General features: G+C 38.1%; 1 protein-coding gene across 2 annotated transcripts in view; it reads right to left on the reverse strand.

Annotated features, from left to right (window-relative positions):
* STK38L (serine/threonine kinase 38 like) overlaps positions 1-21,275 on the reverse strand; it is a 58,252-nt gene that overhangs the window by 10,106 nt on the left and 26,871 nt on the right. Inside the window, exons 1-10 of one of the 2 annotated variants that reach the window (XM_039511434.1) lie at positions 20,954-21,057; positions 14,457-14,601; positions 13,057-13,108; positions 10,572-10,694; positions 10,039-10,122; positions 4,878-5,001; positions 4,033-4,187; positions 2,962-3,064; positions 2,054-2,115; positions 37-154 (exon numbers count right to left, since the gene is read on the reverse strand). In XM_039511434.1, coding sequence (XP_039367368.1) covers positions 37-154; positions 2,054-2,115; positions 2,962-3,064; positions 4,033-4,187; positions 4,878-5,001; positions 10,039-10,122; positions 10,572-10,694; positions 13,057-13,108; positions 14,457-14,590 — 955 coding nt within the window. In that variant the 5' untranslated portion in view covers positions 14,591-14,601; positions 20,954-21,057. Of the gene's footprint in view, positions 1-36; positions 155-2,053; positions 2,116-2,961; positions 3,065-4,032; positions 4,188-4,877; positions 5,002-10,038; positions 10,123-10,571; positions 10,695-13,056; positions 13,109-14,456; positions 14,602-20,953; positions 21,058-21,275 lie in introns of those variants that run through there. The other variant, XM_039511424.1, reaches the window with a different exon arrangement.

The raw sequence follows: 21,275 nt of genomic DNA on the forward strand, positions 1-21,275 counted from the left end.
CTAAAATCTATCTCGGGGTTGGTAATGATAACATACCTATTAGCATTTCATACATAATCACTCCCAAAGACCACCAGTCACACAACTTGTTGTACCCAGTCTGCATGAATACTTCTGGAGCAATATAATCTGGGGTCCCAACAGTAGAGTATGCCTGGAAAACAAAAAAAAAAGTAGGGGTTGGGTGGGCTCTGTATATGGGTTATACACGCACCATTTTAAAGTTCTGTGAAGAAGAAAAAAAACCTTACTGGAATTAATAGATAGAGTACTGCTATTTAGTAGAAAAAGGATAAGTAATTTGATGTCACAATACATAAAACCCAAAAGAGACTGTTCATTTAGATACACAAGCACAGAACCAAAAATAACTGTGAAGTTAGACTGCCACCCCCCACCCCCAAGTGTGAAGAGCCCATAGTACGTATAGTACATACAGACTGAAATATCAATGATTTCTTAGATCACATTTCTTTATACATTTTAGCCTACTGTATTACTAGTAAATTACAAAAGTCGTGGGAAAAAGCGTACATTCAACATCTAACTCTCCTGAAACACTAACAAACTGTTCTGTATATGAGCATGTCTGCACAGCCGAATTAACTCAGGCTCTTATTTCGGTGTTTCCCCTAACGTGGCTTCCATTCACACACAAAAAAAGTGAGGTGTGCTTTGTACCTGGGCTCACTGGCCTGTCCTGGGGTACAGGTTAAAGCTAGAGCTGGTCAGGAATTTCCTGACCGGTGGAAAGTTTGAATTTCACTCATCTCTACTTCAAGCCCAAATGCTAATTACACTCAGGCTGGTAACCTGCCTAGGATGCAGGCTCAATCACTCAACTGCTGATAGTTCTCTGACGCCTTTTCACAGATCTCCTTCCGTGCCCAGAAAGATAGACGACAAGTTCTCCTATAAGTCACTAGGAAACAGAGAGCGTCTCATTTTACTGCAGTGCAAAGAACCATGGGATGAGACCTCAGAAGTCCTAGTGCCTCACACAAGCGAGTGCAGTGCCAGTGTTGACTCAGTCAAGAGGACCTGCTCAAGTATGGCTTTACGGTTTGGCTGCTCACACCCAAACTAGACCCACCCACCCAACTGCCAATCACCCAAGTTAACCGTGCAGTGAAGATACAACCTATAAAATTATAAAACACACAAGTAAATAGGTGTTTTGAAAAACAAATGTTTCAGATTTTTTAAACCAGCTCAACCTCTAAGGTAAATTTTATCAAGTCAAGAAATGCCAAAGTTAAGGGTCAGAAAGCAATGTTTGCTTGGCTGTACTGCACACACCCAATGTTTATTATTTTTTCTATGTATAAATATTTATTAATATTTTCAAATACAGCAGAGACATACTTGTGTTATTATGTTATGAGTTTAATATATGACAGTTTGTGATTTACAAAGCATACACTCAATTATACAATGTGGTTGAGTTACCTTTGCTGTTGGACTGTTTTTGAATGGCCTCACTTAGGCACTGATCGTGCAAACACTTGCTGTTAGCATTAATTCTGTGTATGATGATAGCACTTAGAGAACCCAACTGAGAGGGAGGCCCCACTGTGCAAGGTAATATACAAACACATGTAAGAGGCAATCCCTGCTCTGAAGAGTTTCCAGTTTAAATGACAAGACAAATGAAAGGTGGGAGGGGAAACAAAAGCACAAAGTAGTGAACTGACTTGACAGCAGGTCCAGTGGCAGAGCCAAGAATAAGTGCTCAAAGTGGCAGATCTGTATAAGTTTCCATGGCTCCATGCTATGAACATTTATACCAACTGAAGATCTGCCCTCAGGTCTTGTGACTGAATTTGGTGCCTTAACCACTAAACCACACTGCCTCTTGACTACAGGGGAACTACTCACACAACGTTAAGTACATTCATGTTTGCGTGATCTGGGCCTTTGAGATTTTAAGGCAGCAATTTGAACATTAATGCAGATTTTTAAAATTTGTCTCATGTTTGTCTTTACAAAGAGGTATGTGCAGACAACTTTATTTCTACAAAATTTAACTAGGTTCCACTGTGAAGTGACTCACCAGCTGTCGTCTGTTCTTCTTCCACGTTTCTGCTTTTCTCTTTGAGTTCATATTCTGAAATGCTTATTTACAAAACAGAGTTATTAGACATTAAAAGATTTGTGAAGGAGTACAAAAAAGAAAAAAAAATCAGCCTGATTGATTACATGTCGTTTTTACACAATAATCTTTTTGTACCTTTAAAATGCTCTATTACAGATTTTTATTTTTTTGGTAGAATTGGAGAGGGAAAAGGGAGGTTATGTCAAACAATTCTAAGCTGCCAGGATGGGGAATGTTTAAAGTGCAACAGTAACAATAATGATATTTGATACAATGATCCAAGGATTTCTTAACGTTTTACCAACACTAACTGAAGCTCAACACCTTTATGATGGGCCTGGTAATGTATATATACTGATTACTCCTTCCACCAATAAAATACAGGCACCTCTGACCATGGCAGCCATTGCAGAGCAAAGCTGGAAGTCAAGAACAAGGAATCCGAATTAAACCACAGAGAGAATTTAGATCAGTAGCATGTAATTAGTTACCTACCATTGAAATGTGACCCTGGCAAATAGGATGACACCCTTACCATTATGAAAAGTTTCATGAGATCATTACTGATCTCAGCTAGAATGTCCTCATCAGCTGGAAGAATATTTCCAGCAGCACATGGTCCTCTAACATTATGGGGAATAGGTTTAATTCAGATTCAGAGAAAAGTGTCACCTACAGAATCACCAACACCATCTTTTTCCTCTAATTCCTAGCTATTTGGTATACTGTTCTCCCGTCCAAAAAAACCAACTCAACCCAACCCAGTCTTGCTTATTCTGTGAAACCTAACAGGCTTACAATTACAGTGCAGAATGGCTGCAGTCTAAAGCCGTTTAACACTTTAACTAGAACACCTTTATACTTACAAAAGTCACTTGGCGGATTGTGTGTAAGGTTCCTGTAGAATTCAGTTCGATGAGCTTTCTTTAAACCAGTGCATAGTCCAAAATCAGATAGCTTCACATGACCCTACAGAATCAGAGAAGATACAAACATTGTTGGGAAAGTTGAGTGTCAGGGGGAGCAACATGTTTTAACAACATTACCTGCTTGCTTCAGAAATGTGTGAACTGCAGATTTGTGCAGCATTATTTATCTAGAGGGCATTATAATGACTGAATCTTTATACACCAAGAAAGAATGATTTTTCTGAGCAGGGGAATCACTGCCTCTTCTTTGTAATGAATGAAGTATGCTTAATTATTCCAAAGAATGTAGGAGTTTTGTTTGTTTATTTGATGCTTGGGGTTAGAGGGGAAAAGAATGGAAAAGTACAATATTGTTTACTAGGAAGTCTCAGTTAGGATGAAATATACTTAAACAATTTTGATATTGTGTTTTAATCCAGTTGTATAGATGGATTTAGAAAGATTTGAGGTGGTCAACAGACTCACTTAAGGTAACAGACCAGTTTAGTTTCCTGGCTCTCAAAATCTTGCTCTAACCAGTAAATCTCCCTTCTGATCAGTTAACAGAGAAAAAGCCAAACAAGATAATTGCATCAAAAGTTACAATGATCATTTAAAAGAAAAACTGAACATTTCTGTAGCATTGTCAGTATATTTTGTACTTCATGCTTTTCTTAAAGTCTCAGACTGCAACAACAATTAATGTATGTGAATGCGGTTTTAGCCTGAGGCTACAGTCTGCACGTACATTGGGCATTGTGGATGGGTCTTTTCTAGCATCTAAGAAGATCCCCATTTTACTTTACTGAAAATGTTTACAATGTAGTGCTACTTTTGCTATGCTAATTGTATAGATGTTCTACAAGATAAAATATGGGAGGCAGATTCTGACTTCACTCTCTCCAGTTTAAACACTAGTGTAATGCTAATGGCTTCAATGGAGTTATTTCTGATTAACACTAGTGTAAGGGAGATTGGCATCAGACAGTAGAAGCTTAAACTTAAATAGTTCACAAACAAGTTACATGCCTTGGCATCCAGCAAGAGGTTATCTGGTTTAATATCTCTATGGATGAATCCCAGCTGATGAATGGCATCTATTGCCAGCACAGTTTCAGAAATGTAAAATTGTGTTTCCTCTTCTGTTAAAGTGTCTTTCTTCATAAGTAAGGTCATCATATCACCTACCCACAGAGAAAAACACATTAGAAAGACCAGTGCATTTTAATGACATAGGATAGCCCTACTGGAAATAGCAGTAGATTCCATTAGAATCCTACAATTGGCTTCTGCATGTTTCAGCTGCAAGGCCAATACTCCAAGGAACTGCTAGCCCAATAGACCCATTGTTACTCTGCTTCAAAGCCTGTTTGGCAAATTGGACCTAGCAGGAACCAGCTGAAAATTATTAACTGGATTTTTAAGTAGGGTACTCAGTGAAGTGGAGTCACTTGAATTTAGGGTGACCAGATGTCCTGATTTTATAGGGACAGTCCTGATTTTGGGGTCTATTACCCCCACCCCCTGTCCTGATTTTTCACATTTGCTGTCTGGTCACCCTAGTTGAATTACGTATCTCCTAAGATATACCACCCAGTAATTGTTTTCAGTAATAGCCACTTTCACAGTTATTGGCATCAGTAGAGAACAGCAGAACATCTGATTACAGGAATTATTTAATCCAAACCCACAACTATTATTACAGATGTTCTAAAGGCTCAAAAAAAATGCAGGAATGTGGATATCACTGACACTGGAACTTAACATAGCATAAAAATCCCATGAGCATCAAGTATTTAAGATTGCTTTTGTCGTCAACTACATAAAAAAGGAATAAATACTTTAGCCATTGAACTCATTGGTTTGCTTTTTACCTCCAGGTAGGAACTCCATGATCAGGTAAAGATTCCTTTTATCCTGAAAACTATAAAACATTTTCACCACCCAGGCACCATCCGCTTCGACCAATATATCTCTTTCTGCTCTGATATGGGCCACCTACATGCACAGATAATAAAGAAATTGTCATTAATATCAAAGACAATTATTACTTTAATATTAAATTGTATTTCTAGTTACTGTACCAATCACTGCATTGTTCACGATCTCTGATGAAGAAACTGTTTATAATCCTGTGTCAGGGTGCTGGGCAACAGCAGCTGAGCCAACACACTGGTCACTGTAACTAATTAATTACTCTAGAGTAGACCTCATTAAGAAGAGCTGTGCCTAACTGATGGGCTAAAGGTAATAATAATTGGAGATATACCAATCTCCTAGAACTAGAAGGGACCTTGAAAGGTCATCAAGTCCAGCCCCCTGCCTTCACTAGCAGGACCAATTTTTTGCCCCAGATCCCTAAGTGGCCTCCTCAAGGATTGAACTCACAACCCTGGGTTTAGCAGGCCAATGCTCAAACCACTGAGCTATCCCTCCCCCTGAGGAGAACTAAGAGGCTAATTAGCCCATCAGCAGATGATACAACAGACACAGGAAGGAGGGAAGAGAGGGGAAGCAGAAAAAGGGAGAGAGATCTCGAGATCTCCCCTGCTTCCAGAGCTGAGGTCTCCCTAGGACAGTAGGCATAAGGCTGTAGAGTCGGCTGAGCGCCTTTGTACAGATCTCTTGAAAGCCACTCCAGCCCCAGTCTGCCAGGTCCCAAAACTCCGGTTTTCAAAGTCCAAACCCAGCCATTCTCAGGCTGGTTCTGGCTTGTTTAATAGGTTGATTAGCTTGTGCTGTCACTAATTATTGCTATACCCTTTCAGTTACCGTTATGGGCAGTTCGCAAATGCAAGTCGTTTTCTGCACAAGAGAAACTGAATGGCTTGAAATGGTAAATTTTCGTAACCCCGCTGTAACGCGACCCTGCGTTTATCATAATCGAATTTTTTGGACCCCAATTATCACATTTTCACTGTACCTACAAATGTCTGGAATGTCATTTGAAAGTCAGTGTGAAAGCCCGGTACAAGTATTGGGTAAAGTGTAGGATCTTGTCTGAAATCATGAAACAGAGGTAAAGTGACGGGTGGAGTATTATTATTGACAATAATTATCAGACCTCTCATTTATGCATCCCAAGTGAGCTGATAACTGTTTTGTATAATAGGTTCCTTATAGCATGGTTGAGGATGAATCTTCTCTAATAAGAATGGGTTGGTTGCTAAATTAACCACATCTGTAGAAATGAGAGATACATTGGTACTGCCACTTTCAGCAGCTTTTACTTCAGAGCCTGTTTGTCTGGCAGAAAATATAGGTAAAATACAAGTGCCTGAGCTGCAGTGAAATAGCCCAAGTGATATTCCATTGGCTGAATACAACTTACTAGCAAAACTTTTGAAAAATATTAATCAACTGTTCACAAAATGCACTGAGAAATATCCTAGGCTTTGGAACTCTTATCTGAAAACAGTCTATAGAGTAGTACAGGCGGAAAAGCACCTTGGTGTATTATTTTTGTCTGCACCACTGTCAGTTGGGAGAACTGTGGCGCTGTAAAGGGGGAGCATTTCAGCAGAGAAGAGGCTTGGTGCAGAAAGACTATATGGTATGAGAACTCAGCGAGGGTCACTAGAACTTAAGGATAATGCAGCTAAGCGCTCTATCCCACTGTGCACTGTGCGTTTCCTAATTCTTAAAAAAATTGAAATATGAAGAACTGAACAACAATCCCTGACAGCTGAAGGTTTTTCATGCATCAGATACAAGAAATTATTAAATAGAAGGAAATCATACATGTTTCCAGCTTTCAGAGCTATTTTCACCAAGCAATAGAGACCTGAACTTTAATGCAATTTTTTTTACACCCCTCCTTCCGCCCAACTCTACTGGCCCGAAATATTTCTGTGACGACAGTAGACTTCACGTTCTGCATTCTGTCACCTCCCCACAGCAGCCTACTCACTTTAAGTTATTTGCCTACCCCTAGTTAAGCTATCCCATATTACTACCTTGAAAAAGATTTCTTTCCTCACTCCCTCCTTTTCAGAATGAGGATACTGCATACAATTAAACTTAGTTTAAAAACAAATCATGATGATCTCTCCTAGTGTCAGCTGTAGATTTTATTGCATTTATCTTCAATGCGTTGTTCCTACAGAACACATTACGCAGTGGAACATTCAGCAAATGTATGCTCCCTACTCCCTGTGAGTATGTTTATACTGTTGCTGTGGATGTAATTTCTGGCTTGGACAGATGTACCTGCACCTGCTTTGATAGAGCTAGCACTAAAAATTGCAGTGTTGTTGCATCTACACAGGCAGTGGCACAGGTTAGCTGCCTGAGTGTATAAACCAGGAGACAGGGTGGGACTGTACTTTGGATACTAGTCTGTGTCACCACCCGTGCTGCCATAGCTATTTTTAGCACATTAGCTCAGCCAGAGCTAGCGTGGGTATATCTACCTGAGCAGGAAGTTACACTTCTTGCTGTACTGTAGACATAACCTGTGGCATTAAACATAATTGTTATGTTTCAGTCATGTACCTATTCAAAGGAACATCTATTTAAAACAATGGGATGGACAAAACATTTGACCAGCAGAAGGTCTAACAACCATATCTCAATTTTTAATTTGGGCCAAGAATTTTTTTCCAAGAAGCCTCTTGCATATAGACAGAATGCCCTGTACTTAAGACCCTTCTTTTTCAGTTTAAACTAGGGCTGTCAAGTGATTAAAAAAAATCATGATTAATCGCATGATTAATCATGCTGTTAAACACTAATAGAATTATGTAAATATTTTTGGATGTTTTCTACATTTTCAAATATATTGATTTCAATTACAACACAGAATACAAAGTGTACAGTTCTCACTTTTCTTTATTTTCGATTATAAATATTTGTAATAAAAATAATATTTTTCAATTCACCTAATACAAATATTGTAGTGCAATCTCTTTATCATGAAAATTCAACTTACAAATGTAGAATTATGTACAAAAAATAACTGCATTCAAAAATAAAACAAATGTAAAACTTTAGAGCCTACAAGTCCACTCAGTCCTACTTCTTGTTCAGCCAATCACTCAGACAAACAAGTTTGTTTACATTTGCAGGAGATAATCCTATCCTCTTCTTATTTATAATGTCACCTGAAAATGAGAACAGGCATTTACATGGCATTGTTATAGCCAGTGTTGCAAGATATTTACATGCCAGATGTGCTAAAGATTCTTATGTCCCTTCATGCTTCAACCACCATTCCAGAGGACATGCTGATGATGAATTCTGCTTGATAACGATCCAAAGCAGTGAGGACCAATACGTGTTCATTTTCATCGTCTGAGTCAGATGCCACCAATTGAAGGTTGATTTTCTTTTTTGGTGGTTCAGGTTCTGTAGTTTCTGTATCAGAGTGTTGCTCTTTTAAGACTTCTGAAACATGCTCCATACCTCGTCCCTCTCAGATTTTGGAAGGCACTTCAGATTCTTAAATCTTGGGTTGAGTGCTGTAGCTATCTTTAGAAATCTGATATAGGTACCTGCTCTATGTTTTGTCAAATCTGCAGCAAAAATGCTCTTAAATCAAACAACATATGCTGGGTCATCGTCAGAGACTACCATAACACAAAATAGATGTCAGAATGCGGGTAAAACCATGGAGCAGAAGACATACAATTCTCCTCCAAGGAGTTCAGTCACAAATTTAATTAATACATTTTTTTTTTTAGACAAGCATCATCAGCATTGAAGCATATCCTCTGGAATGGTGGTCGAAGCATGAAGAGGCATATGAATGTTTAGCATATCTAGCATGTAAGTACCTCGTAATGCCGGCTACAAAAGTGCCATGCGAACGCCTGTTTTCACTTTCAGGGGACATTGTAAATAAGAAGCAGGGCAGCATTATCTCCCGTAAATGTAAACAAACTTGTTTCTCTTAGCGATTGGCTGAAAGTAGTAGTCTGAGTGGACTTGTAGGCTCTAAAGTTTGCATTGCTTTGTTATGGAATGCAGTTATGTAACAAACAAACAAAAAATCTACATTTGTAAGTTGCACTTTCATGATAAAGAGATTGCACTACATTACTTGTCTGAGGTGAATTGAACAACACTATTCCTTTTGTTTGTCATTTTTACAGTGCAAATATTTGCAATCAAAAGTAATATAAAGTGAGCACTGTACACTTTGTATTCTGTGTTATAACTGAAATCAATACATTTTTAAAAACGTAGAAAAAAAATCCAAAAATATTTGCTAAATTTCAATTGGTATTCTATTGTTTAACAGTGCGATTAAAACTGTGATTAATGGCAATTAATTTTTTTAATCGTGATTAATTTTTTTAAAGTTTTAAATAAGTAGGAGAAAAGGAAGAAGTTGAGTGTATGCGTTGCAAATGGTATGGCCCAATTATTAAAATGTAAATATTTATAGGCTAATAGTTCTAAGACTACAACAGTAAACTGTTTATTTGAATAAACAATTTTATTTGGGGACTAGAGATATATTGTTTTCTTAAACTCAGAGATGACGTGTTTTGAGTTCTGTTTTAGTTCTGCACTAAACCACATTGATTTACAGAATTCAAAGCATTAATCTACTGAATACTTTTTTCTCCCGTCTTTCCGTCCACCAAAATAAACCCTGATATTTACCCTGAAAAATTATTAATACTTTTTTGCACTGATTTTCATCTCTTTTTGTTGTTGTGGTAATAAATACTGATAAATTCCCAGGAAAAATTAAATAAAATAAAAACTGAAAATGAAGGGCCCTATCTGTACTATAAAAACTGAAGAAAAAGGGCATTGTCCCTGCCCCCAGGAGCTTATAAATACAACACTTTTCAAAATTCCATTATACTACCTTATTTTCTAACCTTTATTATTATTTGTATTACCATTGTGCCTAGGAGCACTAGTCATAGACTAGGAGCCCAGTGTGCTAGGGTGCAGAACAAACACAGGACAAACTGATGGTTCCTGTCCCAAATAATTTATAATCTCATTAATTTCCTAGTATAAGCAACAGAAACACAAAAGGTATTTACTATAAACCTAGGAGCATTCCATTCCACAAACCTGCTCTTTTTCCAGCATATCAGCTTTTCTCAATATCTTCATTGCATAAATATGACCCGTATCTTTCTTCTGGACGAGGCGTACCTAAAATTAAATAGAAAACCATAATTCTAATATACCTCACAAAATTGTTAATTGTAATATCTTGGAGGATTGAAAATTGTTGACACTTAAAAGATGCATTTGATTTTAAAATCAGGAAGACACAAGAAAGAAACAAACATGACATAATCCATATTAAACACTTTTACACCAAATCAGAAGTTGTTTTTTTAACTTTAGTGATCAATAGATTTTAGATCTCTCTTTGGGATGATCAGTATTTTGACAAATTCATAGTCAAATCAAATATCATGTTCTTTAGATCAAGGATGTTAATTTGTACAGTAAAATCTTAAGGGCTTGTCTACACTTGCAAATTTTCTGAAATAGCTATTCTGGACTAACTCCCTATGTGGACACTCTTATTCCAGAATAAATATAAACTTTTTCTGATTTAGCTTAACCCACTTCCAAGCAAACAGGACACATACTTCCCCAAATGCTCCTCTTCCTATAACTTTCAGCGATTCAAAGTCATCTAAGCCAAGCCTAGTCCTCTTCAGTCGCAGGAATTCTGTTTCTTTGCGTGCATGCTGTGACCGACGTAGTTTTTTCTATGGAAACATATCACGTGATAATTACAAAGTTTATTGTAAGTTAAGTAACATACATAACTGAAAATATTTTGAATACATAAAACTATATTTTAGAAAAAGAAAGTTTTAGACCATAGGAAATGTAATTCTCCATCAGATCTCTGGTCTATCTAGTCCAATATTCTGTCTCTCACATGACTTGCACCAGATGCTTCAGAGGAAGGTGCACGAAACCCCACAAAAAGCAGGTGTGAATATTCTGTCCCCCCCAGGAAGAACTCATCCTAGTAATTAGAGATTGGCTTCCACACAAAAAAAAGAAAACATCAAAAAAAACCCCACCAGCTTCAGTTCTCCATGTTTACGACAATAACATTGGTATTTCATGAACAATTATAGAGATGGTGGGGAATTTTTCAATGAAATTTTTTTTGGTCAGAAAGCATAGATTCATCAAAACCAATACTTTTTGCAGGAAAAGGTCTGTTAAAATGGTTTTGTTTTTGTTGTTTTACTTGAAAATTTTTATTTCATCATCTTAAAAATGGAAAATTCTGGTTTCCCTGTTCAAAATGTTTTTTTCTTATTTGCAATACAAACTAGTTATACTAACAAAAATTAAATAGTTGAAATTGAAACAAAACATTCTGAAATAAAGGAAACATATTTCAATTGGCCGAAAACAATTTTTTTTTTGATTTTCAGTTTATAAAAATATTTGAGATTTCAACTTTTCATCTGGATTCAGGACAGAAAATGTTTTCAAAATCTTCCACAGGACAGGAAAACAGATTCTTGCTCAGCTCTTACTGCACCTGTACTCCAGCCCCCGTTGTGTGTTTTTTTGTGCTACTTGTGTAAAGAGACAGATAAATAAATAAATAAATACATACATACAAATTACACGGACAAGTCTGAGGGGAAGTTTAGTTACTGGTTTCCACTATACATGAGAGAGAGGAAAGAGACTTTGCTTAAAGTACACACCAGTGTACAGTGACCTAAATAAACCCAATTACAACGCTTGAGGTTGGGTGTGAGTGGGAGGACAGATACCAGCTGATGGCATTTCAAAGTATTTTTTCCAGTGAGTCTTCAAAACTCGACCATTCACACACAAGAGGTTGAAATCTGCTACAGATGCCACTGGGTAAAATCCACTGGCCCAGAAGACAATTCTACTTTGGGGGCTGGGCAGGTGGGAAAGGTCAAGAAAAGCAAAAGCGCAGGTTCCATGACTTGGACAGGGGGAGAAAAGGCAAAAGGCAGCAATGGGCAGCCTGCTGGGCAGCAGAGATCAATATTGACCATCTACACCAAAATCTATTTGTATTAGGCAGGCAACTGGACGGTCATTGCAAGTCCCAATATATTGTAATATATGAAAGCGTCAAAGGGCTTCATTCTGAGAGATGCTGAGCACCTCACCTTCCAGTAATGTTAACAGGAGTTTAAAGGCGCTGAGACCCATGAGGGTCAGGCAATGAAGTCATAAATTTTTATACTATATTTTTATCATCATTTAAAGCCACAAGATGGCATTATATGCTCACTTGCTCTCTACTCTCTCTCCAAAGAGAGATGTTATGTTAAATGCACCAATTCAAGAACTGTTTGAGGTAGATTTTATTGTATTCTTATTGCATCACGTAAAGTGCAATACAAGAAACAATGATGTGAATGACCACAGCAAGGCAATTTAATGGAGGAAATGCTGAAAGATCCAGTGGGTGTGATTCTCTTCTCACTTACATTGTTGTGAAGCAGGGTTAACTCCTTTACAGCTATAAAGATGGTGTAAGGGAAGGAAAAGCTAGGCCCAGTGTTTTAAAAAACAAAGATTTGGTTCAGTGAAAATATAAAGCCACTGTGGCAAATTCAGCCTTCCGGTGAGTACATGCAACTCCCATTGACTTCAGTGGAACTAGTCACATGCTTGAAGTTAAAAACCTTGCTGAATCAGGGCCTATAACCTAGACCCTCTCTTCTGTGTATTTTGTCTTCTGCCTGTATCATCCAAGTGTTTCTGGCCCTTTTTTCTTTCCTTCCCAACTCCTAACTGAATTTCAAACAGATTTGTACTCCAAAAAACAAGTGTTATGTTACATTCTTCTTGGGTGCCTCTATCAGATTGGATTATAAGTACTGAACAGGGGTGTGAGCAACATTTTTTTAATTAAAAAAAATTAAAGCTTATTAATGGCTACACACTAAAATATGCTATTTGTTTACAACAGCAAAACTTATATAATAAATAAAAAATCTCAGTATCATGTTGGATAATAAGACTGTTAACAGCCAACCATATACTCATCGAACACCAGCTTTGAACAGCAACCATGAAAGATAAAGCCTTCATATGTATTTCAATTGGTATTACCTCTTCATCTGCCAGGCCTTCTTCTTCCATGGCCACTTCTAGCTTTTTCTGCCTGCACAGGTAGACATACAAGTACACATTTAAAAAAAGAAAAGAAAAGAAAAGAAAAATATATCAGACAGTACAAAAATTCCTTCACTTCACAGATCTCCCCTCCTTATCCTTGACACAAACTGGAGGATGGAAGCGTAATATTAAAAATGTGCAATTTTAGAGTTCTCAATGAACCCATTTCTTGGAAAAGATATCCTGTATAAAAACAAGGGATTTGCACTATTGTTTAAAAGAGAACACCATGTACCTATGTCTGTCAGCTCTCTAGTCACAGAGCTCCCATTGACTACAGTGGGAGCTCCACACAAAGGCATACACGACGATATGCCCCAGTTAGCATATGTCAGTTATTATATTTTGACAGCACCCGATGTCTGCATAGCATTTCACATAAAAGATGACAAAGTCTTTGCCCCAAAGAGCCATCTATGGTCCCAGTCCTGCAAACACTTACGAACATACTCACTTGTGCCTTTACTCACATGTGACCAGACCTGTTGAAGTCAGTGGGTCACATGGGTAAGTTTATATAGGTGCGTAGTATTTGCAGGATTGGTATCTAAAGGTCCAAATCCTAGATACTTTCACCCTCATCACTTTACTCACATGTATGGTCTCATTCACTTCAAAAGGCTCATACATGGGAATAAAGATTTTGAACAATGAGTGTTAGGATGTTAAGTTCTAGGGTTTCATTTTGAGCCCTTCTCTAGTTAAAAATCAAGACTTTTTCCCATTTTGAGAAATATAGTAGAATCTCCTAAATAGAACTCCCCAGTGGACAATCTATCCTCCCAACTGGGAGTGAGAGGCCCACTTAATAGAGTACCAACTAAATAAGAAGCAGCTCAAAAGATATTAAAACCTGTTCTTTGGTTGTATAACCTCAATAAAAAAAAACCTTCTGTTACAATAGAAACAAATATTTCATTTATTGAAACATAGTATTCATTATAATAAAGACGTGGTATTTTGACACTTTAATCAGTAGCTTTACATTGTGATGTAGCTGGAAACTAGGAATGGATGATATAGAGGTTAAAATGAAGTTGGTTGGGTCTATACTAGTGCTTCTGCAATTAGTACCACCAACACTAGTGCAACAGTGAGAGATTTTAACAAATATGCTAGCCCAAACAAGATCTTAGTGCTGAGATATATATACACCGTCAAAAGAGTGTCCCCTCAAATGGTTGATAATTTGGTTAAAAATCAATACAAGTTTCTAAGAAAAACTTTGTGCAGGGACTAAAATGACTTTAAAGCACATACTTGGTCTGTAGAAACACCACACAAGGCCAGTATAAATAAAAAGTTAAACGTGTGAGAGAACCCAGCCACAGTACCTGGTTTCTCTCTCTTCATGCTGTAAAATTAGGTTGCTGTAGAAGTTCTCCAGTGTAAGTTTGGCCACAGTCACTCTCTCCCGGGTGTGGTTGCTCATGGGAAAGGATGTTGTAGTCCCTGCAGTCATTGCCATAGTAACATGTACTGAAACAGAGCACATGAAGTTACTCAAAGAAACTTTTTATTCCCCCCAGAAAAATCAGAGGCACTGTGAAATTCATGGGGAAGACACCTCCCTTCTATGTAAACAAATCCAAAAACGTAATATTGTAAAGTTAGAGAGACTTAGTAGGGGAGGATATGCTACCCATTCATCAAAAAATAACAGAAACCATTCTACTGGCAAAACAAGGAGTGAATCATATCAGAAAACCATGCTGGCTACAGGCAACTAACCCTCATGTACTTGTCCGTGCATTAATAGATTTACCGCTGGCTGACTTGAGTCCTGCCCAAAACAAATATATAAAAATAAAATAAGTCTGGGGCAAGAGGAGAGATGCCATCCATGTAGCTCTCTAAATGTAATATGTATGGATGGCACAAGAAAGTTAAGATTGAAGAAATGCAAATCCTTGCCAAAAAGAAATGGTGAAAATGACAAACGAGCAAACACAGAAAAAGATAAGATAAGACAGGCATAAAAATTTGATTGCCAACTATCTTACTTTTAAAACCCATTTAATAGAACTGAGTACTGACACTTGGATAATACAGTATCTAGAAATCATCCCCTCAAAAAGGCAACTTCCTTAGTTTATGGAGAGATTTTCCTTACTATAAAAATAATAAAAAATGGATTATGAAACTCCCCTTGCTGCAAATGATCAGACTCTGCCTTGTGATTGAAAACTCCCTCAAATACCTTTCCAGGTCATCTCCGTCAGGCCCATTTACATGCCATATTGACAAATTGGTAAAGAACTGTTTAGGACATTCAGAATGGTGTTTTCAGGAGAAGTTCCTCACATGTGGAAATCACTGCAAGTGGGTGTTTAGGCCTTTTCAGGCTGTGAGGGAATCCTCCTAGACCAGCACACAGTCATTCCAGGTTTGCATCTTAAATACCTGCGGGACAGGGGATGTGGTCACTGAGGGGCAGGATATGGTTGCTAGGAAGCAGTCTGGGCGCTGGTTAAAAAGACCAAAATCCCACCCCATTCTGCCGACTGGTTTTAGGGCTGGTGTTCCATGAGCTGAAACTCCCCACAGCGGGAGTGAGCAAAGCCAGCTCAGCTCTCTCAGATCCAGGGGAGCAGGGCTGTTAGGAAGTGTTCTCTTCTCCTAGCAGTCATGTTCTAGTCCTGGGCTGGGCAAAAGTATGCTGGGAAATAAAGCAGTGTATAAGCTCTGCCATTCCCCAAAAGAGAGAGAGACCTGGGAGAAAGCATTCTGTGCTGATGGCTCCTTCCTGAAAAGCTACTTTCTTGTTTGTTTGTATAATCCTTTTGCTTCATTAAGGGATTTTGAGTCAGCCTACTCTGACAAATACCCAAATCACTGTCTGATCTTTGGATATATATTGTAATGCTTTTTTTTTTTTTTTTTGGTGAACTGATAAAAACCCCAGACAGAGGTAGGCTTTTAGTTTATAAAATCCACGAACATGCCTTTTTTTTTGGTCTGACCTGTCACATACACAATTAGGTAGCTTGCGAAGATGGCATTTGGTCTTGTTGACTTTTAATTGAATTTTATGTGGCAGTAAGACAATTGTCTCTTTGCTAGAAAAGTACCTGCTGTGCAGCAAGTAGTGGAGTTTTACAATAATATGTGGATAGTATTATTTTAACTGTGCATTTTGGACTATGCCCATGTGCCACATATGAGAATAATGTGTGTGTATTTATACCTACACAGTGGGGATACTGATGAACTAGCAATACAGCAGATTTTACAATCCTGTAGCTACTTCTGAATTTTTTATCAGTATTTTATCTCCTTTGATTTTCTCCCAACAAGACCTACTATCTGTTCAGTTAACCTATTATAATCTTTATTAACTACAGATAAATACCAGACAAAAAAAATACAAGAGGTTATCCTCTCTTACTCCAATACCACCAGATGCACACTCTCTCTCTCTCTCTCTCTCTCTCTCTCTCTCTCTCTCGGTAGCAAGTTTTCCAAAAGTCAGAAAACTGATCTACAAATTCTCTAGCCATTTCTATTAATTATATGCTGTTTCAAGTCACTCCGCCGATAGGTGGAAGTCTTGATTAAATATAAGTGTACTGTATTCCTATTGTGTCCATACACATGGTAAGAGTTTCACTACAGTTCTCTATTGACAAAGACAGTGAAAAAGAAACACAGACCAGGTGATTTTACTACTGAAGTTCAGTATTTGCACACATTCAAACTGAACAATTCCAATTACCTCTCCAGATCTGAACACAGAGTTATATCAGTGATCAAATTATTTGCAGGAATGATCCAGTATGGCAAAACCAGCCTTTTGATCCTTTAGGAATTTTGGCACTGAATGTATTGTTAACCCAGGCTCAAAATGGATTAAACTTTAGTTAAGGTATAAAGACTTTTCAGTTGCACCAGCCGGGTATTCATCATTTGCAAGTCTAGTACTCCTGGTTGGCTAAAATAACAATATAATTGTGTTTCCTGTTCATTTGTTTTCTCCATGCTCCTATACACACAAATGCAGACACTACCAAACAAGGAGTCTCAGTCACTTGATTTCATTAAGCCTGGAAAAAGGAGATAACAATTTTGGCACTACAGCACTAGACTATAAATAGAATGGTTGATTCTAATTGAGAGTAGTTCTAAAATAAGAAAATACAGAAGAGTTCCTGATTAGTAAGTTAGTGATCTCAGAGAAAGCTATTTAAAAGATAAGAAGCTTGCCATTACTGTCATAATATAGCATAAAACAACCAAGAAAAGGGGAGAGAATTACTGTTGCAAGTGTCCATTTCCAAAATCCCATTTGCCTTCCCCCCCGCACATCAGCCATTTCTCTTTGCAATTAATTCTTTCTTCAGACTAAAGAACACATTTTGCTTACATTGCGATAGTCACATTCAAGTAGCTAACAGTTCCAGCACTGTAAACAAAATCATCCCCAAACCATCCTCTCAACTAAGGGCCTAATCCTAATCAACTCCTTTGATTCTCATGAGTGAGAGATGAAGAAGCACAGAGGTCTTGCAGGAAGTGCACAGCACCTTTCAGAGTTGTGCCCTAAATTTCCACATGCACACACACACACCCCACTCAGTTGGGAAGAGGCAAGCAAAATATTTAAATCTGGCCTTTATAAACAACTGATGCGGGCAGAGGGTGGGGTGGAAAATTCAAAGGAAGCCCTACTCAGAATTTTGGCTGAACACTGCATTCACTGATCTCACTATATCAATCAAAATGTTTTGAAAAAGGTGCCACCCACATTTCTTGGAAATGCCCATAAAAGAGCCATTAATCCACCCAAGATCATGCCTTTTACATAATGGAATCATTCAATTCCTGAAGTGCCATCAGAGTTGCATTAGGTTTATGGAACTACAAAGAACACAGCATTTAAACCAACTAGTCATATTTTGCTTAAAGCCTTCTGGCTGAGAAACCCAAAGCCCTTTTCAACATACATGTCTATTACTCTGGAAAAATTGATATAAAAGATTATGACTTAGAGACATCACCACAATCTGATCAACATGAACCTTTACATTTACTACTAGTAAAAATTGCTTAATCCATACCCTCTCCACCCTTTTAAATCTAATATCTTTTCTAATTGGACTGTGAAAGGAAAACTAAGCACCAATTACTACCTCTTCAGTCTACTCTCAAATCAGTTGTATGGCTGGATTTAAATCTATGTCAGTCCCCAGCCAAATTCCTGAAATCACTGCTCCACTGGTGAAAACCTCCACATAGCACAGTTTCTGCTACACAAATGGCCATGCAAAGCCCCCTGCCCCAAAACTATTATTCTTCAGTGTTGACGTGGACACTGAAATTTTGATTAAACCAAAGCATACTGGAGCATTATAGTGTCTGTGAGATGGAACCACTTGCTATAGGAAACCGGAAGAGGAAAGCTGGAACGATAAAGCAACTTGAAAACGACTACCCTCTAATGAAACTGACTCTCAGGAAAGTTGGTAGCATTTCCTAGCAAGAGAGAAATGAGCACACAAAGCCTGTCTCTCTCATATTCAGAGCACTGCATCATCTCCAGACGTCAAGAGATTCTGATGAGATCCAATTCAGAAAGGCCAGAAGAACTTAAGGGTGAGGTAGTATTAGATCTTGTGGGTAGCTGCCAACTGACAGCAAGCATGGAGTTGTTGAGTTCTGAGTCACTGCATGATAACTAGAGCCCCATTGCTACTTACACAAAATAGCTATTTACACTGAAGGTGTGGGTGGCAGAGGGAAGTGGGAAAGATGATCTAGTGGACAGTAGACTGGCCCTGGACTTAGACTCAGGAAATGTAGGTTCAAATCCTGGCTCAGCCAGAGACTTCCTGTGGGACCTTGGGCAAGTCACTTAATCTACCTTGTGCCTCAATTCCCCATCTATAAAGTGGGGATAATACTTCCCTACCTCACAGAGATGTTGTAAGGATAAAATCCATTAATACTGTGAAACGTTCAGAAACTACATTGATAGGGCCATAATAAATACAGGCTAGAGAGAATAACCATGACCTCAGATCCTTCTCTCAAACCTTTCTGGCTCCTCGTGTTTTGTTTTGAATATTTTTTTTATTTATATCTTTTAACGGGAATTCATGCTTATGAAAAGGTGTTATAAACACTGAAGACATCTATTCACTCAACAGGCACAGCATGAGCAGAGGAATGATATCTTTCTCAAATACACTTCTTATATTCTGGGGACACTATAGTCTCCAAGCCCATTCGATCCTTGATATCTCTAGGAGAGGCTGCCAGCAACAGGGCAAATTAGTGAGAGTTGCAGTGGTAGTTTTCTTGATGTGGACAGCTCTCCAGCAAGAACTGGACTAAGGTTACCAGTCTCATTAAAGATAAAATGTCTGAACAACTGCATTCGATGGTACTATTTGCTACCACTCATCGAATTAAATGGCATTTGAACCAGACAATGCAAATATTCTTCCCAGCCACTACCATTTTTGTAAACTGTATATATGAAATTTCAAAAGTTAGTTTTTAGCTGCTCTGAAAGCCAAGGGGGATATTTACTAGATGGACATTGTTGCTAAGAGAAAACAATAGACAAATTGGAGCCTCTTGTATTGAACACAAAAACTTCTGATTTTCTTCCACAATTTTAACAAACATATGCCTACAGTACTACACATTAAAATGAGTTATTCAGACTACTGGGTCTCTCACATTTTAGTGGGGAAAACTTTTGAAACCCCTTTCTGCTCTTTTGGGTTTAAAATGCAACGGTTATGTCTGGAGACCTGAGGATAGGGAATGCCTGTTCCTGTGACAACTATGGCCCTTTATTAAATGGTCAATAAAGACTCACTAATGCAAGCCAGTACGCACTGGAGCTTCTGATTTCTAGAGATCACGGGCCTAATTCTCTGCTGATGTAATCAGTCAAGACTGCACTCAAATCATGGAGCTATATCACTTACATTACACACCTGTGTGCAAGGACAATATTGAGAAATAGTTTCTTGCTTCAAATCATAGCTTCCACAGTGCTCTCAGTGTAATACATTTTGTTACTTGATCCCAAGTTTCTCTTGAAATCAGGTATGCCAACTGCAGTTTCAAAGAAGACAGGGATAGAAGGGAAAAGGCAAAGAGGAGTTAAATAGAGTTATGCTCAGAGAGTCATTCAAATGTAAAAGCACACAGTCCAGTAAAACAATTGTCTTCAGAAACCCAGGTATCACCACTATATACAACAATGAAGTGTCAGCTCTTCTGAAGAAGAAACCACATTACATTTACTGTTGTACAGTTGCTTGACTAAGGACAAATGTAACAGCAGAGCAAAATTGAGCGCCAAAACAATGCTGCCTAGTGCTATTTTTTAAAAAAAATGCAAAGTGCTATCTATGAAAGTAGCAAGGAAAAGGCAAATTAAGAGCTTCAGAATATGAAAACCAGCTCTCCCCTCTCTAAATTATTCAAATCTTTTTTAAGAGAGACAGAGGCAGGAGACTAAAACAAAACAAAACCCACAAAAGCCACAAATAACTACATGATTCACACCAAAAGGCAGTGGGCAGGGACAGCTACAATGGATGAAGCAATCAAAGAGTCAGCAGCATGAGGTGATGTGACATGCTAGCGAGACACGGGGGAGGAGAAGCAGTAACCTCGGACACCAGAGGCAGCTTCCAAAATATGAAATCAGCCCCCACACTTCTGTCTTAGCTTTAGCAATGCCTGTCCATGAATATCCTAAAGATGAAACTGAGGGAGAAAGAAGTCAGCTTGCATTATCCACCCTGAAGAAAGGTGTGTCTCTGCACTGTCATTTGCCACTTGTGCAGAATTTGGTATTTGTGTTGCTCACCTTTTCGCTCTGCACATTCTTTTGCATCTACTCTTTTCTTGCACAGACTTCAAATCTTCATGTATATCAAACTTATTAAAACTTGATCTTCACCAACTCAATGTTTCTTTCTACAAAGGCTTCAAAATCCACTACCATAGCTGCATGACAATCCAGAAACTGGAAAAAAAAACACTAATCTAAAAGCTTTGTTGTATTAAGTCTCAGATCAGTATGCAGACAAGAAAAAAATCGCACTTTGATGGACTAATGTGGACATGTCAATTGTGGAGCAACATTTTGCAAACTGCCTGGGGTAGATGATAAGACTATACCAGTGGTG

The sequence above is a fragment of the Mauremys reevesii genome, linkage group 1 (genome assembly GCF_016161935.1).
Source record: "Mauremys reevesii isolate NIE-2019 linkage group 1, ASM1616193v1, whole genome shotgun sequence".
Taxonomy (NCBI): domain Eukaryota; kingdom Metazoa; phylum Chordata; order Testudines; family Geoemydidae; genus Mauremys; species Mauremys reevesii.